Genomic DNA, 24,371 nt, shown 5'->3' on the forward strand with positions numbered 1-24,371 from the left:
TATACTTTTGCCATTTTTATAATGTATTAAGGCATAACATTCTCAGCAGGGATTACAAAATCAAAACATCAACCCTGAAAAGAAATGAAGATGTATTATTATGTCTTGCAGTATCAAATATTCAGCCAAGAGACAATTCTTTATGTAATAAACATATACGTCCATCTCTTTAGTATACAAACTTGTTTTTACCCTTAAAAAGTGGTAAAATTATATACAAAAATGCTTACATACCAATTTTATACACCTATATACACAGAATTGGATAAAAAATTCTTAAGTAAAGTATTGGTGCTGAAGCCAAGTGGAGTGGCATTTATAATTTAAAGTTTATTATTTAGTATTAGCATTTTGGAGGCAGATGGCTATCTCTGTGAAGCCAGCCTGGTCTACACAACAAGTTCCAAGACAGCCAGTGTTGAGAGCCTGTTTCTCTCTCTCTCAAAAAAAAAAAAAAGAAGGTGACTGGATAGTTTTTAAAGCCCTGCTCTGAAGCCTGGACAGATCTGTGCACAGGAGGAACATTAATGAAAATACTCACCTATATTACTTTTTATTACAGACAGGTTTCCATTTCTCACAGTTTTAAAGAAAATGCATAGAAATCACATTCTTGACTCTGTTTAAAAAGAATCATGTACACTTATTGTCAAACAAAGTTATAAATTTATTAAGACACTGCTGCTAACTTAAGCAGATGCCACAAATCATTATTCGTACATTATCACACTTGGAAACTTCTGGGAAGATGGACCGAGATGGGATTTTTCAACTGGATCTGAAAAAGAATAGAAAAGTTATACAAGCTCACTTATAACTACTAGTAATAACAAGCAACATGCTCCACCACTCTATTTTTGATAGGCAAGAAAGCTAGAATGCTTTCTTCACCTTGCTCAAGATCCCTCTATCTTTAAAAGTCCTTTTCTCTGATTAAAACTTATGAGTACTCTTAAAAGCTCTTCTTCAACATTCCTAAATATAAGAAGTCCTACAGTCAGCTGTGGTAAAAAGATTAATTGCAAAGTTCAGTGTCAGGATCACCGCTGCGTCAGGTCTAAGCTGTAGCCATACAGGAAACATACCCTGTTTTAAACAATGGCCAGCAAAAGTCTATTTTATTCTTGAGCTCTGTGCAACAGGGCAAGCTACTTAATAATCACCAAATGAAAGAGTCTGAGTTCATACAAGCTGTCAATTCTTCTCTTTGTGGGTCACATGTTATTGACTACAGTTTTGGTGACAATTACTGAATACAATATTAAAAATGTGACTTCAGAGGAGGCAGACCACTGTGACCGGGACTAGAAATTCCCAGGGAAGGTTCAGGTCGGTTAGACAGCTCCTGATCTATTTGTACCCCACTTCCCTAAATTGAAGATGTAAAGCTGACCTAGGGGCAAAGAGACAGGCTAAGTCAATAAGGTGCCTCTAACCAAATGACATCAATGGCACAACCCTAAACCCCATGCTATTTATTTTAAAAGAGAATTTTCTTACTTCAAAAAAAAATCTTCAGAAGTCTGAGTAATGATGCAACCTGAAAAAGCAAAAGATAACTGTTTAGTCATAGAGTAGTTAAATCTGATCATGGAACAGCACTTAGAGAAAGATGACGGTAAGGGTTGGGGGGTAATTCCAGTTATTCTCAACAAGCAGATGTGTTTAGATCCTTACATCATAAACTGCTATGATGGCTCCAAAGGATCAATCTGGACTGACAAAATACCTCATCAGCCACACTAACCCCAAGTGCTTGCTGTCAACCCAAATCCCCAGCACAGCGAGGACAGTTTCACTCTCGAGCACAATGTGAAAACACAAGGTTTCTGGGGCTTAAAGAAAACCAAAGGCTCTCACAGAGCTCCTCTCAGTAAAATCTGTGCTTGCTCCCTAACTAACCTGACAAAATCACCCTGGTATAGCTCATTCTCAGTTCTTAATAAATCACCCTGGTATAGCTCATTCTCACTTCTTAATAGGTAGCAATTTAACCCACGGACTGCTATACTTTCATTTTATCACTATCTTTAAAACCAATTTCCGTTCCTCCTTTCCTTCAGCCTGCAGCACTCCCTGGACATGCACATAGAAACATAGGGTTCTATGCAGCACTTACACCCAACACAAAGGAAAGGGACTGTCATTTCAGGACAGGCTCCTACTCAAAGTTTCAGTTCTCCTTGAAGATACATACACCTTTCACCATATTTTAGCAATGGTGCAATTAAACTTTGCTTATGCCTGTTTTAAAGAAGTATTGGGATAAAGAAGAGAAACAGAGATAGATGACCTAATTTTTGGATCTCTTTGTGACTAATACCCTTATTTATAGCTTACAGCTCCATGGACAGAAACATCCTTTTTTTTCCTTTAAATTCACTTAAATCCAGTAGATTAAAAAGTGATCTCAGCAAAAGTCAATCTTTCAAACTACCAAAAATAAAAAAATAAAAAATAAAGGTATTGTTAAAGTGGCTACTTTCCCTTGGTTAGCATTCTAAAAAAAAAAATTCAAAGCTTACTGGGGAAAAAACACTAGTTATTATACAATACATACATATACACACACACACAAAATTTTTATTCCTTGTATGAATTTTTCTGCCAGTGACACATTTGTGGAAGAATTATGCCGTTAGATAATGATAGTCAGGCTTGAACACGCAATAAATTAAAAGAATAAATTCTTTATATAACTGTAAAATTGAGAATATTCTCTTCACACTTTAAAGAGCAGTTTATTAGAGATCTATCTGACTTTAAATATAAATAAATAATACTTACCTATACATCAGGGCCCTGCCCTGTTCATTCCCTAAGGCAAAGTATCCACCTCTGGGAGAAAAATCCATGGTTTGAACACGAGAAACAGCGCTCTTTTTAAAAACTGGGAAGTTAGAAAATACTGTACAGGAAGGAAGATGAACCTGCAAGAGATCATAAAATGCCTTAAATTACAAAAACTAGGAACTTATCCTTTCCTAATTTTTTTTTTTCATTCTATCTCGATAAAAAAAAAAAAAACAAAGAGGTCACTTGACTATGGCATACATGAAAGCACTGCTCCACAAATATGGCCAAACTGCCCATAACTAGATGTGTCTGTGTGTACGCACACACATGCACATGTTCAAGTTCATGTGTGTGAGTGTAGGTGAGCAGTTTGCATGGAGCTCGGTGTCAGTCCTTGCCTTCTACCATGTTTGAGACAGAAGCTCTCACACCAGACTCTCCTGCATCCACTTCCCATCTCACACCGAGTCTGGAATGGGCTCTGGGGATTTGAATTCAGGACTTCACACTCGAATGGCAAAGACTTTACCCACTGAGTCATCTCTAACTTTGTTTCCTTAAATTTTTCATCACTGTGAAATTTCTGGTTTTTGGTTTTTATTTTGATTTGTTAACACTTGACAGCACTCTACACTTTCTATTTTATAGTCATTGGGAATTTGTCAGTGGTCTTCAGTCCATTTTAAATATTCTTCTACATGTTTCAGTTTGGTGTAACTATTACAACAGCTAGTTTCTCCTCTCTGTGGTACTAGGTAGATTCTAAATCCTCAAGAATAAGCTGTTCAGTAAGATCCCTAAATAAAACTAGCAGAGACATCCAAAGCAGAGGCACAAATAACAACATAGATGTATGACCATGAGGAAAGATGGCAACATGACTCAGACTGAAAGACTGACAGCTGCTCCAGGCCTCTTCAACTCAATATACCAAACGGGGAAGCCATCTGAAGTCTCAAAGAGATTTCAGAAGCTTACTAGGCAAAAACTCATCAGAGAGCCAGCCAGGCGCAATAGTAGAACATGCCTTTAATTGCAGGAGACAGAGGCAAGCAGATCTCCTTGAGTTTGAAGCCAGACTGATATCGTTAGTTACAGGCCAGCCATGGGTACATGGTAAGATGCTGTGAAAAATATCAAGAATAGAGAACAAGGCTAACAAAACACTATATTCAAACACCAATGAAGAAAAAGAAGTACAATAATAACACTCAAGAACTCAGATACAGGGGCTAGAGAGCTGGTTCAACAGTAAAAAGCACTGGCTGCTCTTCCAGAGAGGACTGGGATTCAGTTCCCAGCATCAACATGGGTGGCTCATTACAATCAGTAACTCCTGTTCCTAGGGATCTGACAGCCTCTGCTGACCCTCATGAGCATGCAGATGGAACATACATGCAGGCAAAACGCACATACGCATAATTTTTCAAGGCATTAAGATATAATCAAGAGGGCAAATGTAAGCCAGGCATGGTGGTGTATGCCTTAATCCCAGCACCCAGGAGGGAAAGACAAGGGACCTCTGGGAGTTTGAGGCCAGGCTGGTCTACAGAGCAAGTTAAAGAACAGCCTGGGCTACACAAAGAAACCTTGTCTGGAAAAAACAAAAAATAGAAAAGAAAAGGACAGAGGCAAACCTAAAACCTCAGGGAAGGAGAAAGAATCAAACTCAGCACAAGGAATCTATCCAATAGACATGAGGTGGGAGTACAAGCTGAGAAGGATTCCCTGTACGGAAGCGAGACCAATGAAGGTAATGAGGGTGTGATTAGGATCAAAAATATAAATGTAGGAAATTGTGATCTGAAAAAAACACTACACACAAAGGAAGATAAAAGTCTCAATCATGAGAGCCCAGAAAAGAATATATTTGAGAAAAACAGGTGAATAAAAGAAATCAAAGAGAAGGAGCCCACCTGTCACATCCAACATATGAAGCCAGCAAATCAGTGACATTAATGAGAGAAAAAACAAAGAACAAACAACCCCAATCAAATAACAAGTCACAACAACAATTAGTAAGTGGCTCTGAGAATCATTTAACAGAAACTCACAACCAAATTCTATTATACCCACGGGCAACAGTGACAATGCACACAACTAGAAGTGTCCAACCTTATAGTATTGCAATCTGACACTGTCACCTACAAATGTGTTGGGCCTCACTGGTATCTATCACTAGACACACATGGCCCATGAACTCTAGGGTAGATATGTCTATATAACATAGGCAGGAGCACAGCTGCTTCTTTGCCCAGTCATATTGCCTTATACAACTGTGTTACAAAGAGTATAAACTCTAAACAAGGCAACGATGATGCATGCCTATAATCCCTGCATTTGAGACATGGAGGCAAGAGATCAGGAATTCAAGGTTAGCCTATGCTACCTGCAACTTTGTCTCAACAAACTAGAAAGAGCTTGAAATTACAATTCTCCCTTTATTAACTGCTGACTTTTGGATAAATAAATCCTCTGAAGGGTTGTCATCAATGTCGAATTATTTAGAGGAGTTCTTTGTAAATCTTCATAAGACTCACACTACCATCTAAGTTCATACTCAATGAAATGTAAAATGTCTTTGTAAAACACAAACTGCCAGTGTTCACATAACAGTAGCATAATACAAAATTGCTACTCAAAGTACACCTGAGTCTAAGACAAATAATTGTTAAATGAAGAAACTGGTTCTGAGGAGCAGGAAACTTCCAGATATGAGGGTGCCATTTAAACTGAACTCTAAGGTTGACCCCAAAACAGTTAATGGGGTCCCGAGGCCAGTATCTTCAGAAACACCTTGTAAAAATGGCCCTTGGACGGTAAACAGTGCCCTACTTGCTACAAATGAAGAGTAAGTACACTTGGGCCCAGTAGCCCAAATTAGTTGTGTAAATGAACTGATTTATGCTTAATACCTGCTTTTACTCCTGGGTAGCTAGAATTCAGCAAATGCTAGGCCCACATGAACACTCAACATAACTCTGGGTACTGGGTCTCTAATGAGCTTCATAGGTGAGAAACACTTGGTGTGCAGTCACACCTCACAGATGGAAGTTATTACATGCATCCTGTACAATTCTACTGGAAAGAGACTCCCAGGTCGCCCCACACTTTACCTGTATAGCTCTCCCTTTGGTGATCATGCTTAGTATCCCTATGGCTGTAATAAATCTTAGCCATAAATATAGCCAAATACTGGGTCCTATGTCTTCCCATTAAATCATAAGAACTGGGGTGGCCTGAGACCCTAGGTACTCAAAATCCCTATATAGCTGGCTATGTGAATTGCAGCACCTTTAATTATGGAACTGACTTTCAAAATCTAAGAATTGCCTCCACTTCATTGTAGTTACAGGCCTTTAGAAAATAAGTAAATTGTCAATTAAGTGCTTGCCTTAAATATGTTCTATAATTTATGTTAGAAGAAACCTCTGAAAATGAGGACCATAGCTCTAGGAATTCTGACAATTCCTAAATTTCCAATAGAAGAGACACTGGAAAATTTGGTGGCCATATGCACTAATGCAATGACTAGTTGAACCCAAAAGCTCCCAGCTAGTATCTCTACTAAACTCCTTAGCGTTTTGTTACTGTTGGTCTGGGCTTTTTAAGAGAGAGTTTTTATGTTCACTAGGCCAACTTTCAACTCACTACATAGCCAAGGATAGCCTTGATGGGCATGTGTCACCATTTCCAATGTGTTTTGGTCCTGGGGATTGAACCCAGGACCTTACAGGGAAGCACTTACAACTAAACCCCACCTACAGGCAAGAAGTCACTTATTAGAGTAAGTCACACACTACTTTTCTGTTATCACTCACTGTTTTAACATGAAATTTTAAATTATAAAGATAAAAGGATAAAAGGAGTTATTACCAATCTGACAGCTTCTTTCATTTTTCTTGAAGCCACTGCCAAGATCTCTGTGGTAGGATTAAAGGCCAAGGAAGTAGCACCAGTAACCAGGTTCATTATTGCTTTTATTGGCTTTGGGTTTGTTTGCTGGAGGCAGGAATCTTGATTGTATATGTTTACCACTCCACTCTTAGAACTGGAAAAGGGAACAGAAAGATTTAAAACAAAAGAACCTCTGCAACCTAGATGAACATACTGGTGACTGGAAATAACATGCCAAGGGCACAATGGCTGAAGAATTCAACACAGAGACACTCTACGAGCGCGCACAGCTTCAGGCTGGCCGAGCTGGCTGAGCAGCTTTTCAACTGTAGGCCTAGCTACAAATCTGAAGAAAGCACAGAATGTCCACTTTACTTTCATAAATCAAGACTGTATTAAACGTCCACTCTGCCATGTACGACCTGTGGAACAAGGTAAATTCAGAAACTAAGACATGCACTCTCCCACAGCACCTATTGCCTAGCTTCCAATACTTGCAACTACTTAATTTCTATTATTTTGTATTACTGGGGATTGAACCTAAGGCCATTCTTACATACATTCACACAATGCTAAAAGTGTACCTGCAAGCCCTTTTGCTTTTCTTTCTCCTATTCTTTTTCTTGGAACAGGGTCTCACTGTTGCCAGGCTGGCCTTGGAACTTTGGACTCTCCAGCTTCAGCTTTCTGAGTGTCTGGGATTAAGAGTCAGCACCAGCCATCCTGGGCACTGCCTAACATGTAAAAGATCATAGGCACGTACACTGAGAGCTGCCTGCCAGTGTCCTACCCGCTAAGGCGCAGCCAACCCATGCTGCACTGGTCCACAGGTTTCCCAGCTCCGTTCGACTTGACTGCCCAGGCCCCCAACTTGCTGAGATACTTAAAAGCAAGCTTTCCCAGTTTTGATCTTGAGAAAGTATGCTACATATCCACCCCCGCTAACGTCCCACTCGAGGGCAAGAAATAGCTAACTGCAATTTCTTTATAGCTCAATTATTGTTTGGACTGAAGTCAAATATAATATCCTGTACCAACAAAATTAGACACACTAACATGATCTTGTAAGTTAGTCTGGAACTACTACTAACTATGCAATTACTCCTCCTTCCACCTACATAGGTAGAAATCAGGTAGGGAGATAAGGTCATTTCCGAAGCATAAACCATTTTTCTTCTACTAATAATCCAATAACAGGTTTTAGAAAATATTTTTAAATGCTTACTGTGGTGGTTTAAATAAGAATGACCCCCCCATAGGCTCATATCTTTGAATGCCTAGTCATCAGGGACCGACCAGTACTACTTGAGAAGGCTTAGAAGGTATGGCCTTGCTGGAGTAAGTGTAGCCTTGTTGGAGGAACTGTGTCATTGTGTGGGCTTTAAAGTTTCAAAAACCCTGACCAGGCCCAATGGTTCTCCCTTCCTGCTGCTGCCTGTGGATCCGGATGTAGAACTCTCAGCTAATTCTTCAGAATCATGGCTGCCTGCCTGCTACCACTGCTCCCTCCCTACCATAATAATGGACTAAATTCTTAAAACTACAACCAAGTCCCAATTTAATGGTTTCTTTGGTAAGAGTTGCCAAAGTCACAGTGTCTCTACACAGCAAAAGAACAATGACTAAGACACCTATCATACTAACAAATGATATCTCCAAAGATGATATATACTACACATAGCTAAAGGACTTAGAAAATTAAACCCAAAGTTGTATTACTGTACCTCCTCAATGGCAAGAAGCTAAATAAACAGATGGAACCCTTGCTGTGATCAAATGAGTATTCTAAATTAAGGAAAATATATTATGATTTAAGGTAATCTAGCGTTTTGGGGGTTTTTTTTGCCAAAAAGTTGACAAGCTGTCAATATTAACTATACATCAAGACAATTTTACAAAACAAAAAGCTCAGCTAGGATTACTGATTTTATATTTCTAAGCTGTCAGTAAAGTCATGTATTTAACTCTACTGTATTTAACTGCTAAACATCTTCTCATTAGCACAACATGATTCTCTTCACTCACCCACAAGCCACATACTGTCCATTTTTTGACGCAGCAATGCTTAATCCATGTAAACTGCCTTCATCAAGAAATCTGTTAATGCACTTCCTTGAATTCACATCCCACACATAAACTTCTCCATTCTCTGAAAGTAAAAGATAAAGGAGTCAGCTACTCTTGCTTAAATTTAAAATGCAAGTAAACTTACCATTTTTAGTCACTTTTCAATAGCACAAGGAAACTAAACCCTATTTCCAGAAAACGAAAAACATTTCAAATATATGCAAAAGTTCATCAGTCATTCAAAAAGAACCAGTATCCTTAGGTTTAATAAATTTTTTTTAAAAATCAAAAATTTGAGTTGATCAAAGTTGCTATATTCCACTCAAATAAATAACTGGAGCAAACATATGAAAAGGAAAGCAATACCAACAAGCATTAGTGTGACTATTATATAAGGCATACAGTATAAATTATATATTATAATATAATATATATATTATATAAGGCTATACAGTATAAATAAGCAGACTTTTAATGATAAAGAAAGCAAATGAACTGATCCGGACCACAAAAAGTTTGTGATTCAACTAGTTTGTTTCAAGTCATTGACAATTAAGAATATTAAAGGTAAGCAATATGACATACTAATTTGGAGAACTAATTAAGTCAGCAAGTATACTGGCTGGTTTTGTGTATCAATTTAACACAAGCTGGAGTCAAAGAGAAAAGAAGCCTCAGCTGAAGAAATGCCTCTATGAGATCCAGCAGTAGGGTATTTTCTCACCCAGCCCATTGGGAGTGGTGCCATCCCCAGGCTGGTGGTACTGGGTTCTATAAGAAAGCAGACTGAGCAAGCCAGGGGAAGCAAACCGATAAGCAGCACTCCTCCATGGCCCCTGCATCAGCTCCTGCCTCCAGGTTCCGGCCCTGCTCGAGTTCCTGTCCTGACTTCTTCCAGTATCGGACTATGATCTAGAAGTGTAAGCCAAACAAACCTTTCCTTCCCAACTTGCTTTTTGGCCTTGGGTGTTTCATCACAGCAACAGAAACCCTAACTAAGACAGCAAAATTGTAAAAAGAAAGATATTAAATACGGAGACCACGAATATTTCCATGATGGAAAGGCCATCTAATTCCCCAAAACGGTCAGTCCTTTTTCTTGCTCCTGCAGCATTTCTCATCCTATTATGTATACAATACTCACATTCACCTCAAAGAATGCGCCTCACTCCCTCTCATCCATTCCATTTCTATAGATACCGTTTCAAGGTTCGAACTTCTATATACAACTCATGTTCCCAATGAGAATTCAGTGACACTGTTATTTAACTATCTCCTTGAAACTTCCCACACTGAAGTATGTATATGTAGCAAGCATGTTAATACTACATATCAAATGGTTAACTCTTCACCGTTATTAGTTCTTAACTGACCTGGCAATGACAGAAAATGAATACTAAATATATCTGATTTTCTTATTAAAAACAATACATAGAAAACTATGCAGCTTTTTCAAAATAAAACTTTAAACATAAATACATTCAAACTTACCAGAAGAGGTATATATCCTCTTACTATCTGAAGAGAATGTGGATGCCGCAATTCGTCCATTAATCTTCATGCTACCTATGAGTTCTTTGGTCTAAAAGAGTAATTATTTACCAGATATTAGAAGCTGATATCTATCTGCCAAAAATATTTGACTCTAATTTTTATTAATTTTGTGTATAGCTGTATTATCTGCAATGTCTGTGCACATTTGCACCTGTTATGCACAGAAGCCAGAAGAGGGCAACAAATCCTCTAGAATTAGAGCTAAAGATGATTGGAAACCAGCAAGTGGGTACTGAGAACTAAACTCAGGTCCTCTGCAAGAGTCCCAGTTCCCTTAACCACTAAGCCATCTCTCCAGCCCTGAGTCTTTTTCTTAGTTGAATGTTTTCCCCCAACTGCCTATATCTTTTCCTAAAGTTCTACTTGAGTAGATTTAAGAACACATTGAGTGTCAGCAGTCCTAGTGCAAGCCTTAAGTCTGAGGCACAAATAAGTGGATCTCTGTAAGTTGGAGGCCAGCCAGAGCTATATAGCAAAACCCTATCTCAAAAACAAAAAGAAAAATAAAAACAAACAAAAAACTCACATTAAGTTAAAGTTCAAGACTATCCTTAACCCTAGCCTTACTACCAACTGGAAAAACAACAAAAAGAGACTACATGCTTCACCTTCATTGATAGCAAGTGAGAAAACCCTGCAATGCCGCTTATGAGCAGGAAGGATCCATCTGGGGAGACTTCAAATCGCTTCACTATTTTCTCTTTCAAACCTAAGAAATGAGATGAAACAACCAAGATTTAGTGACTTTTAAGAACTCTACCTATCCTTCAATAACAATTAAATTCCCTTACCTTTGAAAATGTCTACAGGACACAAAGTAAACTAACACAAGCTCTGAATAAATCTGATTACATGGAACATCAAAAAGACCCTAAAAAGAAATTCATTTCAAAATGGCTGGGAAACTTCATCTAGGTTAACATTCAACAGTTCAGCCGTGCCAGGCATGGTGGCGCATGCCTTTAATCCCAGCACTTGGGAGGCAGAAGCAGGCAGATTTCTGAGTTTGAGGCCAGCCTGGTCTACAGAGTGAGTTCCAGGTCAGCAAGGGCTACACAGAGAAACCCTGTCTCAGAAAACAAAACAAAACAAACAAAAAAAATACCAAAAACAAAAAACAAAAACAAAAAAAACACAAAAAAGATACCAGCAAAAGATTTACCCTGGCTGCTACTGCTGGAATGTTCCCTGCTTTGCTCCCAGAGGGCATATTCTGTTTTTTCTTTTTCTTCTTCTTATATTGTTTCATAAAAGATTGGGACAATGAACACTGGAAAGTGCAGGTGGAAATGGAGGGACCTGAGAAACAAAAAACGGCTAAGATGGGAAAACAGAGTTCACTCTGCTCGTTTCTGAGAAGGTTGCAGAGTTGGCTGTGCAGCTGGAAAAACTGCAGGTGGAAGTGAGGGGCACCAAAAAGGGAGAACAAAAAGGTTCAGTCCAGGTGACTGAGCAAGAGCACAGGAGTTTCCAGAAGAGGAAAGAGGGAAAGAAACTATGACAGAGGGTGGCTGGGTCAGAGAAATGCTAAAAAGCCAGAGGACAATCGGATGAAACAGCCCATTTTGAAAGAAAGGGTTAATCTAGAACCAACTAGGCCTCCAGAGCAGGAGGGGCAGCCCAGGGTTAGTTATGACATGACCACCATCAGCTTCCCCAGTAGTCATACAGTACATGCCTGCTAATGTTGTGGAACAAGGTTATGATGAGACAGGATGGCATCCTATAGAAATGAAATATCTAAGGTGTTTTAAAGAGGCCAAGATTTCATATGGGATGCACTCCCCTTATGGAAAACAAATCCTCAATAACTGGGCTACTCAAAATTATTCCCCAGGGTTGGAAAGGACTGGTGACAACTGTACTTGAAGCTGTCCCACAATTGCAATAGTTAATAAAGTGGAGGGAAGAAACTTCAAATACTGAACAGTGAAATAGTGAGGAGAATGAATACAGTACAGGCCAGTTGCTGGGTGAAGGGCAATACTCTGATATACAAGAATGATTTGGGGGGGGGGGGGCTGGGGAGATGGCTCAGCAGGTAAGAGCACCCGAATTGCTCTTCCAAAGGTGCATAGTTCAAATCCCAGCAAATACACAGTGGCTCACAACCATCTGAAGTGAGAGCTGGTGCCCTCCTCTGGCCTGCAGGCATGCAGGCAGAATGCTGCATACATAATAAATAATAAATCTCAAAAAAAAAAATTCAATTTGATGACAATACTATAGAACAATGTCGCTTAGTTGCTTTAGAGCTTGGGACAAAGCTGAGGAAAAACCCACCTCCTTTACAAAGATTAAACAAACTCTGGAAAAAGCCCTCAGTAATTTTCTTTACAAAGATTAGCCTCAGCCATGAACAAAGGCAGGTGTTGATAGAAACCTTGGCATTTCAGTATGCAAATACCAAGTATGAATAAACTATTAAGACCATTAAAGGCAAGGGCAGTACCCATGGATAACGCAGGGGCATGATTTTTGTCAGAGGCAGATAGTTTCTGCCATTGTGTGATACCTGGAATTCTGGAAGATTTTTCAGGGGGTATATAAATGCTAGGGTCCCAAGAGGTTGATGGGTTATTGGTTGCTGTGGGTTGCAATTTGTTATGTAGTTGTTCACAAAGAAGAAAAAAGAAGAGATTAGATATCCTGCTGGTGAATATCAAATTTGCCCCAAGGAACTTGATATTCCTACTCAAGCATGAAATAGTTCAACATGAGATAGTTTAACGATAACTTTCTATCCTTTCTATCCTTTTTTTCTTCCCTACATGTTAGGGAACTGAAAGGGTGGGAAAGGGCAGAAAAAAGAACCCACAAAGTAGTCAAGAACAGCTACAAACATTCATTCTACCACAACTGCTAAAATTAAAACCAAGTATCGGAGGCTGAAGAGATGGCTCAGCAGTTAAGAGCACTGGCTGATCTTCCAAAGAACCCAGGTTCTGTTCCCAGCACCCACATGGTGACTCACAACAATGTATAACTTAAGTTCCAGGAGATCAGACATCCTCTTCTAGCATCCAAAGCCAACAGGATATATAAGTGGTATTCAGAAGGAAAAAGACATATATATACAGAGGAAAACAAGAGAAGGAAAGAAGGAAATGGGAGAAAGATGGGAACAAAGGAAGGAAGAGAGAAAGAGAGAAAGGTGGGGGAGGGAGGAAAAGAAAAGGAAAAGAATTCTAAATAAAAGAGGTTAGAGAGAAGGTTCAGCAATTAAGAGCACTTGTTCTTACAGAAGACCCAAGTTCAGTTCATAGCACCTACATGAAGGATCACAGCCATTTCTATCACTCCAGCTCCAGGGGATCCAAAATCCAAGGATGTTCATGGGGCAAGCAAAACACTCATGTACATAAAATAAAAAATAGAATTTTTTTTTCAAGGCAGGGTTTCTGTGTAGCCTTGGACTTGCTTTGTAGACCAAGCTAACCTTGAACTAACAGAGATTCACCTGCCTCTGCCTCCCAAGTGCTGGGATTAAAGGTGTGCACCACCACACCCAGCCTCTAAAAGAATTTTTTAATAGAGTATCAGGGCAAAGGCTTAAAGTAGAATCCTAGCCTACAAGCATAAAAGTCTAGGTTTGGTCCCCAACACAAAATAAATAAAAATAATAAGCAAAGAAAGAAAAATCAATTAACAAGTACAAATAAAGCCAAGTGGTCCAGAAAAAAAATGTATAGATGTAAATTATGAAGTTACCCTACTAAGTGTTTAACTTGTCAGTTCTCTGGCCTCATTCAAGCATGGTTCCTCAACACAAGAAAACTGCCAAACACTATTAACTAAACAAACGCTTATTTTTAAGAATCCCATTGAGACATGCCTTTAATCCCAGCACTTGGGAGGTAGAGGCAGGCGAATTTCTGAGCTTGAGGCCAGCCTGGTCTACAGAGTGAGTTCCAGGACAGCCTACACAGAGAAACCCTGTCTCGAAAAAAACAACAAAAAAAAGGAATCCCGTGGAGAAAGCTGGGTGTGATGGCACTGGCACATACCTTATTCCCAGGGCTTGGGAGGCAGAGGCAGGAGGTGAATCTATGAATCTGAGGGCTAACAGTGAGACTGTGTCTGCCTGTCAGTCTCACACACACACACACACCTGGGATCGAAAATACTTATAAATACTGGCAAATTCAGGTTGAGAGGAGTAAGATGACCAACTGTGTGTTCAACAGAAGTCTTACCTCTCACTTGATGTACAGGAATTAACTTCCCAGCCAGCATATCATAGACATAAAGAACCTTGCTGTGCATACTTGTGGCTAAAACCTCTTCTCCATTAGCACTGAAACAAGCCTTAAAGATTGGAAACTTTTCCAAATAGATGCTCTGGATTTTAGGGTTTGTTTTGCCATCAACCTATAAGAAGTACAAATATTTCTTTTGATTATTTCCACAGACCCTGCCTGTATTCTGGCAGTGAACATTTCACTACAAGACTTCAATGAAAAATCCATACCTGAAACAGTGAGATAGAATTATCTACCCCAGAGACCATCACCACCTGTGCACCAGGATGGAACTGTACTGATGAGATCCGAGCAGTGGTAGGCCGTTCAGCATTGGCAGGCCGGCAGTTCTTCATCTGTGGAAATAAAAGGCTGGGATGTTATCGACAAGTGGGTTAGCATCACTTAAAGCAATATTCTCAACCTGTGGGTCGTGACTTTGGGGGTGAACAACCCTTTCACAGCAGTCATGTATCAGATATTTACAATTCATTAATAGCAAAATTACAGCTATGAAGTAGCAACAAAAATAATTTTATGGTTGGAGTCACTGTACATGAATACCACATGTATTAAAGGGTCACAGCATTAGGAAGGTTGAGAACCACTGGCTTAAAGAAAAGAAAAAAAAAAAAGTCATTTACAGTGCCAGACAATCGTGGCTCTGGCACCAGTTAAGTCACTACTACACAGAATATATCTGCACTGTCTCTGAAGTGAAGGGTTAAGTCTGTGTGTTAGCTTTAAACAAGAAATGCCCTCCACAGACATACGTGTAAAGATAGGGAAGGGGCTAGAAGCCTTTGAGAGGCCTAGCTGCAGGAAAGGTCTTTGGATGTCCCTGAAACTATACTTTTCCCTGACCTCCTCTTGTATTCTCTCTGCTTTCTGCCACTAGGAGGTAACCAACTTAACTCCTCTATGCCCTCAATGATGTTCTGCCTTACCACAGCCCAGAAACAACATACCAACAGACCATGGACTCAAGTCTGAAACTAGAGCTAGGCATGATGATCCACAACTTTAACCCAAGCAGAGGCAGGTGCATCTCTGAGCTCAAAGCCAGCCTCTAGAGGTAACTCCAGGATAGTCAGGGCTAAACAGGAAAATCCTGTCTCCAAAAAAAAAAAAAGTCTGAAACAAAACCAAAGTAAATGAGGAATCTTTTTGTCCAGGTAATCAACAGTCTGATACACCTTTCTACACATGAAAGTCTAAACATACTAAGCACTTTTTAAGTACTAGTATACAGTACTGCCCCAAAGACCTATCTATTTTTGTTAAGACACTATGCTCTATGCCACTGGTTCCACAGCTCTGCAGTCCAGTTACTATGTACACGTGTGTACTAGGGACACCTGTGGCTAGTTTAAAATGATGGTGATCTCTCTTATCACTTGGACTTTCTCAGCTGCCTCTTGTTTTTAGAGGTACAAATACATATTAAAAAATTTCATTTAGGAACAAAGTATACATAGCCTGTGTCCAAAATTACTGAAATTAAATTTTGTTACTTTTGGGGCTGGTGAGATGGCTCAGTGGGTAAGAGCACCCGACTGCTCTTCTGAAGGTCCAGAGTTCAAATCCCAGCAACCACATGGTGGCTCATAACCATCCCTAACAAGATCTGACGCCCTCTTCTGGAGTGTCTGAAGACAGCTGCAGTGTACTTACATATAATAAATAAATAAATCTTTTTAAAAAATTTTGTTACTTTTGTTTTTTTTAAATGTGGCTTCATTCATTTCTCAGTTTTACTTATTATTTTTACTGTGAATGTGAATGATGTGTGAGCATGGGGATGTGTGCCACAGTACAAGTGTGGCAGTCAGAGGCACAGTACAAACCTTTATAGTAGAGGTACTTCAGCTTCAAGGGGGCGGAGTGGGGACGGCATCATTCTTGTCTATTTTTAATTTTAATTTTAATTGTTAACTTACCATACTACCACTTCCACTGCCCCATCTCCATAAACACTCCATTTTACAGAAAGGAAAATGCTTAGCACACAGGTCTGTTAGTCTGACAGATAACAGCTGAAGCACTGAGCTAGGGAAGCACAGGTTACTACAGTTAATGAATATAAACAAACTTTGGTACGGGTAAACCAAGTACTGGGGTAAAAGTCGTTCCAAAGTGCTTAAAGAAGGCACAAACAGACACATGCAAGGTACGGGTTCAAAGGCAAGAAAGGATCCGGTTTGTTTAAGAAACACAACGGCCTGTGTGGACCTACGTAACAACTAGGATAAAAGAGGTCTGAGGATGTAAGCATGAGAAAGACCATAAAGGACACTGCAGACCATGATAAAAATACAGATTTTAAAAAGTAAAAGTAATAGGACCTGAAACTAGTTTTAAAAGCTCCCTCTAGGGCCTAGAGAAACGGCTCAGTGGTTAAGAGTACACAGTGCTCTTGCAGAGGACCCAAGTTCAGTTCCCAGTACCCGCATCAAATAGTACACAGCTGCCTATAACTCTAGCTCCTGTGATCTAACACCCCCCCCCTTGGCTGGAAGTATCTGTGCTCAGATTCCTGACATACACAAATAATTATATAAAAGCTCCCTGTAGTATTAATATGTCAAGAACAGTTCACAAAATAAGGTACAGTGGACATGAGGAGCCCAGTCACTGCAACAGGCTGATTGAGATGGAAGCAAAAAGAAATGAAAAGAAACCTACAGGGCCCCTATACATACTTAAGTAGGTCATGCTAAGTAGCTCTCTATCATTTCTGCAAAAGAAAAGAAAAACCTAAGAATATTAAAGCAAAATGACAGGAAAAACACTAACCCCTCATACAAGGAGTTACTTGTATAGAAGCATACTTAATAGAAGCAGACTGGATGTCACAGGTCAGTAACGGGACAGGTCCCAATTTCAACAACTCTCACCTTCAAGATTCCTCTTGGAAGAGAAGTGGATGTGGATATGAAATTCCCAGTCCTTTGCAACAAATCATCTTCATCCTCTTCACTTTCATCTGAGTCAGACAAACCCACAGGCTAATCTTTAGAATCAATCAGGAGGTCCTTTACTACCCCAAACTTCTCTACTTCCAAATGCAACTTCCATCCTAGCTTCACAACCTCAACTACTTTTTGAGCTGAAAATGGTAAAAGCAAAACAAAATTTAAAAGAAAAAGATAAAGATGACACTGCACATCACGCACGCACGCACGCAGCCCATTCTCTTTCCACAGTGTAGGCCCTGGGCATTAAACTGGTAGTACACACCCACACACCCCACACAATAAGCTTGACTGGGAAGAAAGACATACGAATGGTTACTAAGATAAAAGGAAATCAAGTTTAAGCATTTCATTTTAAAAGAGCAACTCATAATCATGACAAAATCAGAAACAGAACAGAGATATAGCTTACTAACACACATGAGAAAAAGAACAATGCCAGCCAACTGTGTATAAGCACTTCGGTGAGAGATAACAAGATGGCTAAGTGGATTGAAGGACCTTGCCAACAAGCCTAACTATCAGTTTGATGCCCGGGGCCTACACTGTGGAAAGAGAGAATGGGCTGCCACAAGCCATCTGAGTTCAGGGCCAGAATAAGCTACATAAAACTCTGTCCCAAAAGCCAAAAACTTATCAGTGCAAATTCTAGAACACAGTACTTAAAATTTAGCCTCCACTGGCTTTTGTTTTGTTTTTTTAATATAAAGGTTTTTTTTCTTCTCACTCTGGTCCTGATCTCTCTGGCCTCCAGCCCAAAGATTTATTTATTTAATTATATGTAAGTGCACTGTAGCTGTCTTCAGATACACCAGGAGAGGGTACCAGATCTCATTACAGCTGGTTGTGAGGCACAATGTGGTTGCTGGGATTTGAACTCAGGCTCATCTAAAACACTTCATTTTTAACAGCTTGGGAAAACTCCAATAAAAACAATACATAGAAAGGGACCTACTAGCTTAGAAACATCAACACTCACCATCTGAAGATGTCCTCCGCTTGCTCCCAGCCTCTGCCCAATCAGGTACTCCTCCCATGGCATGCTGGAATCTAAGAAGAAAAACGAAAAGTGTTGCAGTAACACTACTGAACCTTTGGCACCCTTTAGAGTATATATAAAATCTCTTCCCAAATCAATACCTTTGGGGGAAAAAAAAGTCCACAAAATAGCCCCAAGCTCTCTGTACTGGAAACTCACGAACCTCCGCCCACAGAAACCAGTACTGGATACAGTACACCTCAATCCATATTTGTGGTTAAATTTATGTTCCATTATATGACTATCCTATTTGCTCTTATCAGCTCATCCTAGATATTTGGAATTATGCAGGCTCTTTGTAGTTACAAACCAATGCCAGCATACAGAGATACACAACATGTCTGAAAGGAAAATGTCTGAACACAAATGACTAGAATACACAAAATGTCTTCATTCAGGTCAAGTGGCATAGGCCAACTGCTTGGGAGGCTAGGAGAAGAGGATATTAAGTTTGAAGCCTGCCAGAACTACAAAGGGAATTCAAGGTGCCATCTTGGTCAACTTAGAAGAGACTCTCTCGCCAGGCATGATGGCACACGCCTTTAATCCCAGCACTTGGGAGGCAGAGGCAGGTGGATTTCTGAGTTCGAGGCCAGCCTGGTCTACTGAGTGAGTTCCAGGACAGCCAGGGCTATACAGGGTTCAAGAAACCCTGTCTTGAACCCTCCCCCCCGCCTTAAAAAAAGAAGAGACTCTCAAAATGGAGGAGTGGGGCCAGAAATATAGTCCAGCAGTATAATGCTTACTTAGCATACCCTTAAGTTTCAATCCCCATAGGTATTTTTATAAAACACTAACTAGGCCAAGCATGGTGGCACACACTAATCCCAGCACCAGAAAGGCAGAGGCAGGAGTTTCAGGGCAGCGTGGTCTACACAGCAAACTCTAAGACTACACGGAGAAACTCTGTCTCAAAAAGCAAAAGTAAAAAATAAAAATAAAAACACTGTATTTAAAACTTTATTATTAAAGTCGATATGCACAGGGCTTGAGCTCAATCCCCAGCACCACATAAAAGTGGTTAGACTTAGACATAGAAGTTCAAGGTTAGACTGGGTTATACAGTAAGATCCTGTCTCTGGGGGAAAGGATTTTAATAGAGTGAACTTACTACATACAAATGAATGGCCACATACCAGTATTACTGATAGCATTTCAGTAGTGATAGCATTTCAAGTTTTGTGGTTTTATTTTTCCTTCAAAATACCTTTATTTGTTGTAATCCCTGCCGAAAATACTTACATGAAGTCACCAGTCAAGTAATGCCTACTTTTCATGGACTATATGACTATTCAAAGGCCACTATAGCCAAAAGCAAAGCAAAGCAAAAAAAAAAAACCCAAATGGCTGTTTATGTCTTGATAAGTCACAGGAAAAAGGGTACTTACTCTTCTTTAAGTCTCTTTTGAAGTTTATCTTTTGAAAGTTTACTTTCGCTGGCATTTTTCATTATATCTTTCCGAAACCGATTGTTCAACATGTCAACTCTGTGAAGTGAAGAACATTCTAAATTGTGAATAGCTACCTTTAGTATTCTGAAAAAAACATTTACTAAAACACTAAAGTTAAATAGTCTAAAACGTGGAGTGTTTCATATATACCTTTTTCATTCGTCTGGACTCTCATACATTCTGGAAATATCCGAGAAAAAGGATCCTGAATTACCTAGACACTATTCAAGTCTCTTTCCAAAATAGGCAAGTCAAATACACAAAAAGCAAACAATCAAATACTGCCTGTATTTTATTGGCAAGTGACAGTCTTTCTAATAAATGGTATTTTAGAGTTAAAAAACAAGAATAAAAACAATAAACCAAGACCTGACTATCTAAAGACTTGAAACTCTCTGTTCACAAGAAAGGTGAAAGACTCTGACTGAAAAAAGCGTGGTGGCGCATGCCGTTAACCCCAGCGCCTAGGAGACAACGCACGCCAGCCTGCGCTACAGAGTGAGTTCCAGGACAGCCAGGCTACACAGAGAAACCCTGTCGTGAAAAATCAAAAACAAAATGAAAAAAGAAAAAAGGTAAAGAAAACATGCAGTTAGCAGGCCGTGAACACGCTGTAAACATGGGCCTCAAGAAGGACTAAAGAGGGGCTGGTGAGATGGCTCAGTGGGTAAGAGCACCCGACTGCTCTTCTGAAGGTCCGGAGTTCAAATCCCAGCAACCACATGGTGGCTCATAACCATCCGTAACAAGACCTGACTCCCTCTTCTGGAGTGTCTGAAGATAGCTACAGTGTACTTACATATAATAAATAAATAAATCTTAAAAAAAAAAAAAAAATAAGAAAGACTAAAGAGTACCAGCAGCTTTATCCTAGGCAGGAACCTGGATTCAGCCTACAGCAAGTCAAAGTTAGAAATTCTATTAAAACTCTTTTATGTAAGAAATCTGAGACATTAAGCCCTCTAATAAACAAAGATAATAAAGCGCATATATAATACACACATGTGACTACCATCAATTTTCCTCAACACAAGAAGGGTTGTTTTCGGGCTGGTGAGATGGCTCAGTGGGTAAAAGCACCCGACTGTTCTTCCAAAGGTCCGGAGTTCCAATCCCAGCAACCACATGGTGGCTCATAACCATCCGTAACAAGACCTGATGCCCTCTTCTGGTGTGTCTGAAGACAGCTACGTTGTACTTACATATAATAAATAAATAAATCTTAAAAAAAAAAAAAAGGGGTTGTTTCCTATTGTCAAATTAAGAAAGTCTGCAAACCACCCCTACCCCCCTAAAAAAAAGAACCCTCACTGATCATAAGACTGAAATTCACACTTTTCCTGGGAAACATAAGTTCTAGTCTCTGATCAAATACTACTACTACACATTAAAGAAATTTGAAAAACGAAAAAGCTTATTCATAAAATGTTTTTCTGTAGTCTTAAAGCAGAAAAATAGAAAAATTCATTTGTTCAGTAAATCTGTACTTGGTTCATACAAGGAACAACTTCCCTTGCTTCCAATATAACTTTACATAGAGAAAGCAAACACTGCTAGCTTTGTCTGAAGCCTTACTCAGTTCAGGCACCAGAAATGCTCTATGCATCATTTAGCCCAATGGCCTTCTGCGACAGCCACTGTTCTGACACTCATTTTACTAAGAGGTAGATTCCAAACTTGCCCTTGAGTGGTCGGGAACCATCCTGTGAGGAAGGAAGCTAAGACGTAACAGAAATGATTATTTAAGCAGTCCATCCTGCACACGAGACAGGGAAGGAGCTGTGCAATCAAACAGTAGGTACCTTTCTCTCAGCACAGAATTATGAACCTTCTTCCTGTGCTGCCAAATGTTTTGGTTCTTCATATAGTTATACTTTCCAAGGCAATGACTTGTCAAAATCTACAAGTTAACTTTTAAGGTATCCAGAGGGATTCTGAACAAAATGACTAACTTACATTTCCTCATCTTCATCATCTTCATCCACCCAAACTGGCTTCTTCTTCTTCTGAGAAAGATTGTCTTTTGCTTCATTTTCCACTTCATTTTCCGAGTCATCTGAGCTTCCATGTAGCTGACCCTACAGAGATATACCATTGTCAAACCACTGTGATATTCCTACAAGGTGTGTGTGCTGCGCGTGCACACACACTTCTTATACTACAATAGCCTATAGAATGCTTTTGCTTTCCTGGTCCGCTGAAGAAATAATGTGATGGACCATGCTCAAGGAGCATGCAGGAAAGGAGATCAGAACCACCATGAGGACAGGCAAGGCAGGATGGAAGAGCCAAGAATGGGGAAAAGACTGCAGTAGACAAGGGGAAAAGGTAAGCGGCCAGGTAAAGAGCAAGCATCAAAGCTCAACAGTTACAGAGCCCAGGGCCTGCTAGAATCCCACACAACATAGTTGGTGTCTCATAGCCTCCTCATAAGGAGTATCTCTTGTTCTACATGCTTCATCTCCACCCTCAAAAAACAAAAAACAAAAACAAAACAAAACAAAAAACAAAAAATTCCCTTTTAAATGATCTGAGCTTTCTCCCAACCCACAGGGCAGTGTCCAAGGAGCCAACTGCAGAATGCACCCGCACTGCTGACTTAAGATGTTTCAAAGCCCATCAAGTGAGTCCTTTGGATACAGAACTGTCCCACCGCTCGTAACATGACTGTTCTCCACCTCCCAATGGAGGCTGCTGCAGCTCTCCATCAAAGCACCCACAGAGGGTTAACTAAGCAAATGCTGGTACTCCCATTGAGTCATTCTGCTTATCCTATCTAAAAGACGTCTCCACGCACATTTAAATCCTCTCTCAAATGTTTTCATTTTCCTCTCCACCAGTATACTTTAACTTTACTAGTCTTGTGTCTTTTATCTTGTTTTTCTACCACTACTAACACAAGTTCCAAGAGAGGGGCTCCTGTGGGATTCATCCACTGCTGTGTCTCTATTGCATCTCTACCCTTAGTCCAGGGGCCAGGTATAGATCAAAAGTAATAATCACGAAGGATTTGCAATTGTTACAAAGAGCTAGCATCCAAAGAAAGGTTAGAGACGAATACACACTGATCGTTCTCAAAAGTTGGGCGTGGATATCACCCGGTGATGTTATTAAAAGGCAGCTTTACACCTTCTGCCCACGTATTGGTTCCATCCACTACACGGAGTCGCGACAGGTGATCAAACGGCCACCCCTGTGGTTCCAGCAGAGGGTGTAAAGAGCCCGAAGATGCGCGACTCTGCTTTGCAGACATCAGCCATCCTTCGGCAAACCAAGCCGGCAGTTGAGCGCCTGCTGGATGCCAAGTGCCGCGGGGCGGAGAAAGACAGCGTCCCCGCCCTCGGCCAGCCGGCAGCCCAGAACCCGAGGCGAAAGAGCGCGACGGCGCCCCTCGGCGCCCGCGGTCGCCGGTCCCTCCCACCTGAGCACTCGCCGCCACAGGTCCCCCCCCCAGGCTCCGCCCCCGGGGCCTCGCCACCCGCCGCGCGGCCCGCCGGAGCGTGAGCCCGCTCGGCCCGCAGGCAGGCAGGCAGGCAGGCCGGCCTTCCTCACCCGAGAGCTCCGCAGCCGCTGCAACAGCGCGTCCTCGTCGTCCTCGACGTCGCCGAAGACGAGCTGCTCCAGGCAGCGCTCGGCGGCCGGCTTGTCGTCCTCTAGCGTCAGGCGGTTTCGCTGCCGGAGCCGGCTCTCCTCCTCCTCCGCCGCCGCCGCCGCGGATCCCGCGCTAGGGGCCGCCCTCGGCTCGGCCGGCTGCGTCCGTTGGGATGAACGGGCGGCCTTTCCGGGCGTGCTGCCGCTCCCGGGTCTGGCTTTCCTCCCCGGCGTTGCGCCGGCTCTCCGGTCTCGTCTCGTCCGGCTCTTGCGTTCGGGCGGCATCCTCGGGGCTGAGGGGGAAAACGCCGACGTTCACGTGGAGCACCACTGCGCATGTGCCGGGGCGGCTCGCTCGTCTCCGCGGCCCGGCCCCGGGGAGCCGGAAGGAGCCTGCGCCGCCGCGGGCCACGTGACCGGCACTCGCGCGCTACGTCACTCGCACTCCGTCCGGCGGCCCCGCCCCGTGTGGGAGTTCCTCGGGGAAGGCCGATCTTCCGGGTGGAGGGGGAAGCGGCGTGACTGGAGTGGAAATTTTCCCCGGCACAACTTCTCGGAGGCAACATATTGGAAGGGACTCGGGAGGGCCAGAGTCCAAATGGAAGTGGCTGAAAGAAACTTCTCGCCCCGCTGACTGTGAGCCCCGCGTCCTGCCGCGCGCCCTCATTACCTCATCGCCCTGTGGTCTTGGTACGGTCCTTAGAGTACGGCGCCTGCCGAGGGTCCCACGCTGGAGGGGAGAGAGGAGGGTACGTGGGGG

At 41.3% G+C, this 24,371-nt stretch overlaps 2 protein-coding genes across 5 annotated transcripts in view; one reads left to right on the forward strand and one right to left on the reverse strand.

Annotated features, from left to right (window-relative positions):
• Utp18 (UTP18 small subunit processome component) lies at nucleotides 1-24,002 on the reverse strand. The gene is made up of 14 exons (XM_021212769.2): nucleotides 23,573-24,002; nucleotides 21,977-22,098; nucleotides 19,958-20,056; nucleotides 18,510-18,580; nucleotides 17,453-17,541; nucleotides 14,786-14,911; nucleotides 14,511-14,685; nucleotides 10,923-11,023; nucleotides 10,252-10,342; nucleotides 8,719-8,842; nucleotides 6,673-6,847; nucleotides 2,788-2,930; nucleotides 1,501-1,540; nucleotides 1-778 (listed from the first exon to the last, which is right to left on the reverse strand). Exons 1-13 carry the CDS (start codon nucleotides 23,894-23,896, stop codon nucleotides 1,516-1,518), a joined length of 1,665 nt encoding a protein of 554 aa, XP_021068428.1. The 5' UTR covers nucleotides 23,897-24,002; the 3' UTR covers nucleotides 1-778; nucleotides 1,501-1,515.
• Nucleotides 23,982-24,371, forward strand: part of Mbtd1 (mbt domain containing 1) — a 60,480-nt gene continuing 60,090 nt past the window's right edge. For 3 of the 4 annotated variants that reach the window (XM_029546645.1, XM_029546651.1, XM_029546652.1), the window contains exon 1: nucleotides 23,982-24,301. The gene's annotated coding sequence lies outside the window, so the exon portion shown is untranslated. Of the gene's footprint in view, nucleotides 24,361-24,371 lie in introns of all 4 variants that reach the window. The other variant, XM_029546650.1, reaches the window with a different exon arrangement.

The sequence above is a fragment of the Mus pahari genome, chromosome 14 (genome assembly GCF_900095145.1).
Source record: "Mus pahari chromosome 14, PAHARI_EIJ_v1.1, whole genome shotgun sequence".
In the NCBI taxonomy this organism is placed as follows: domain Eukaryota; kingdom Metazoa; phylum Chordata; class Mammalia; order Rodentia; family Muridae; genus Mus; species Mus pahari.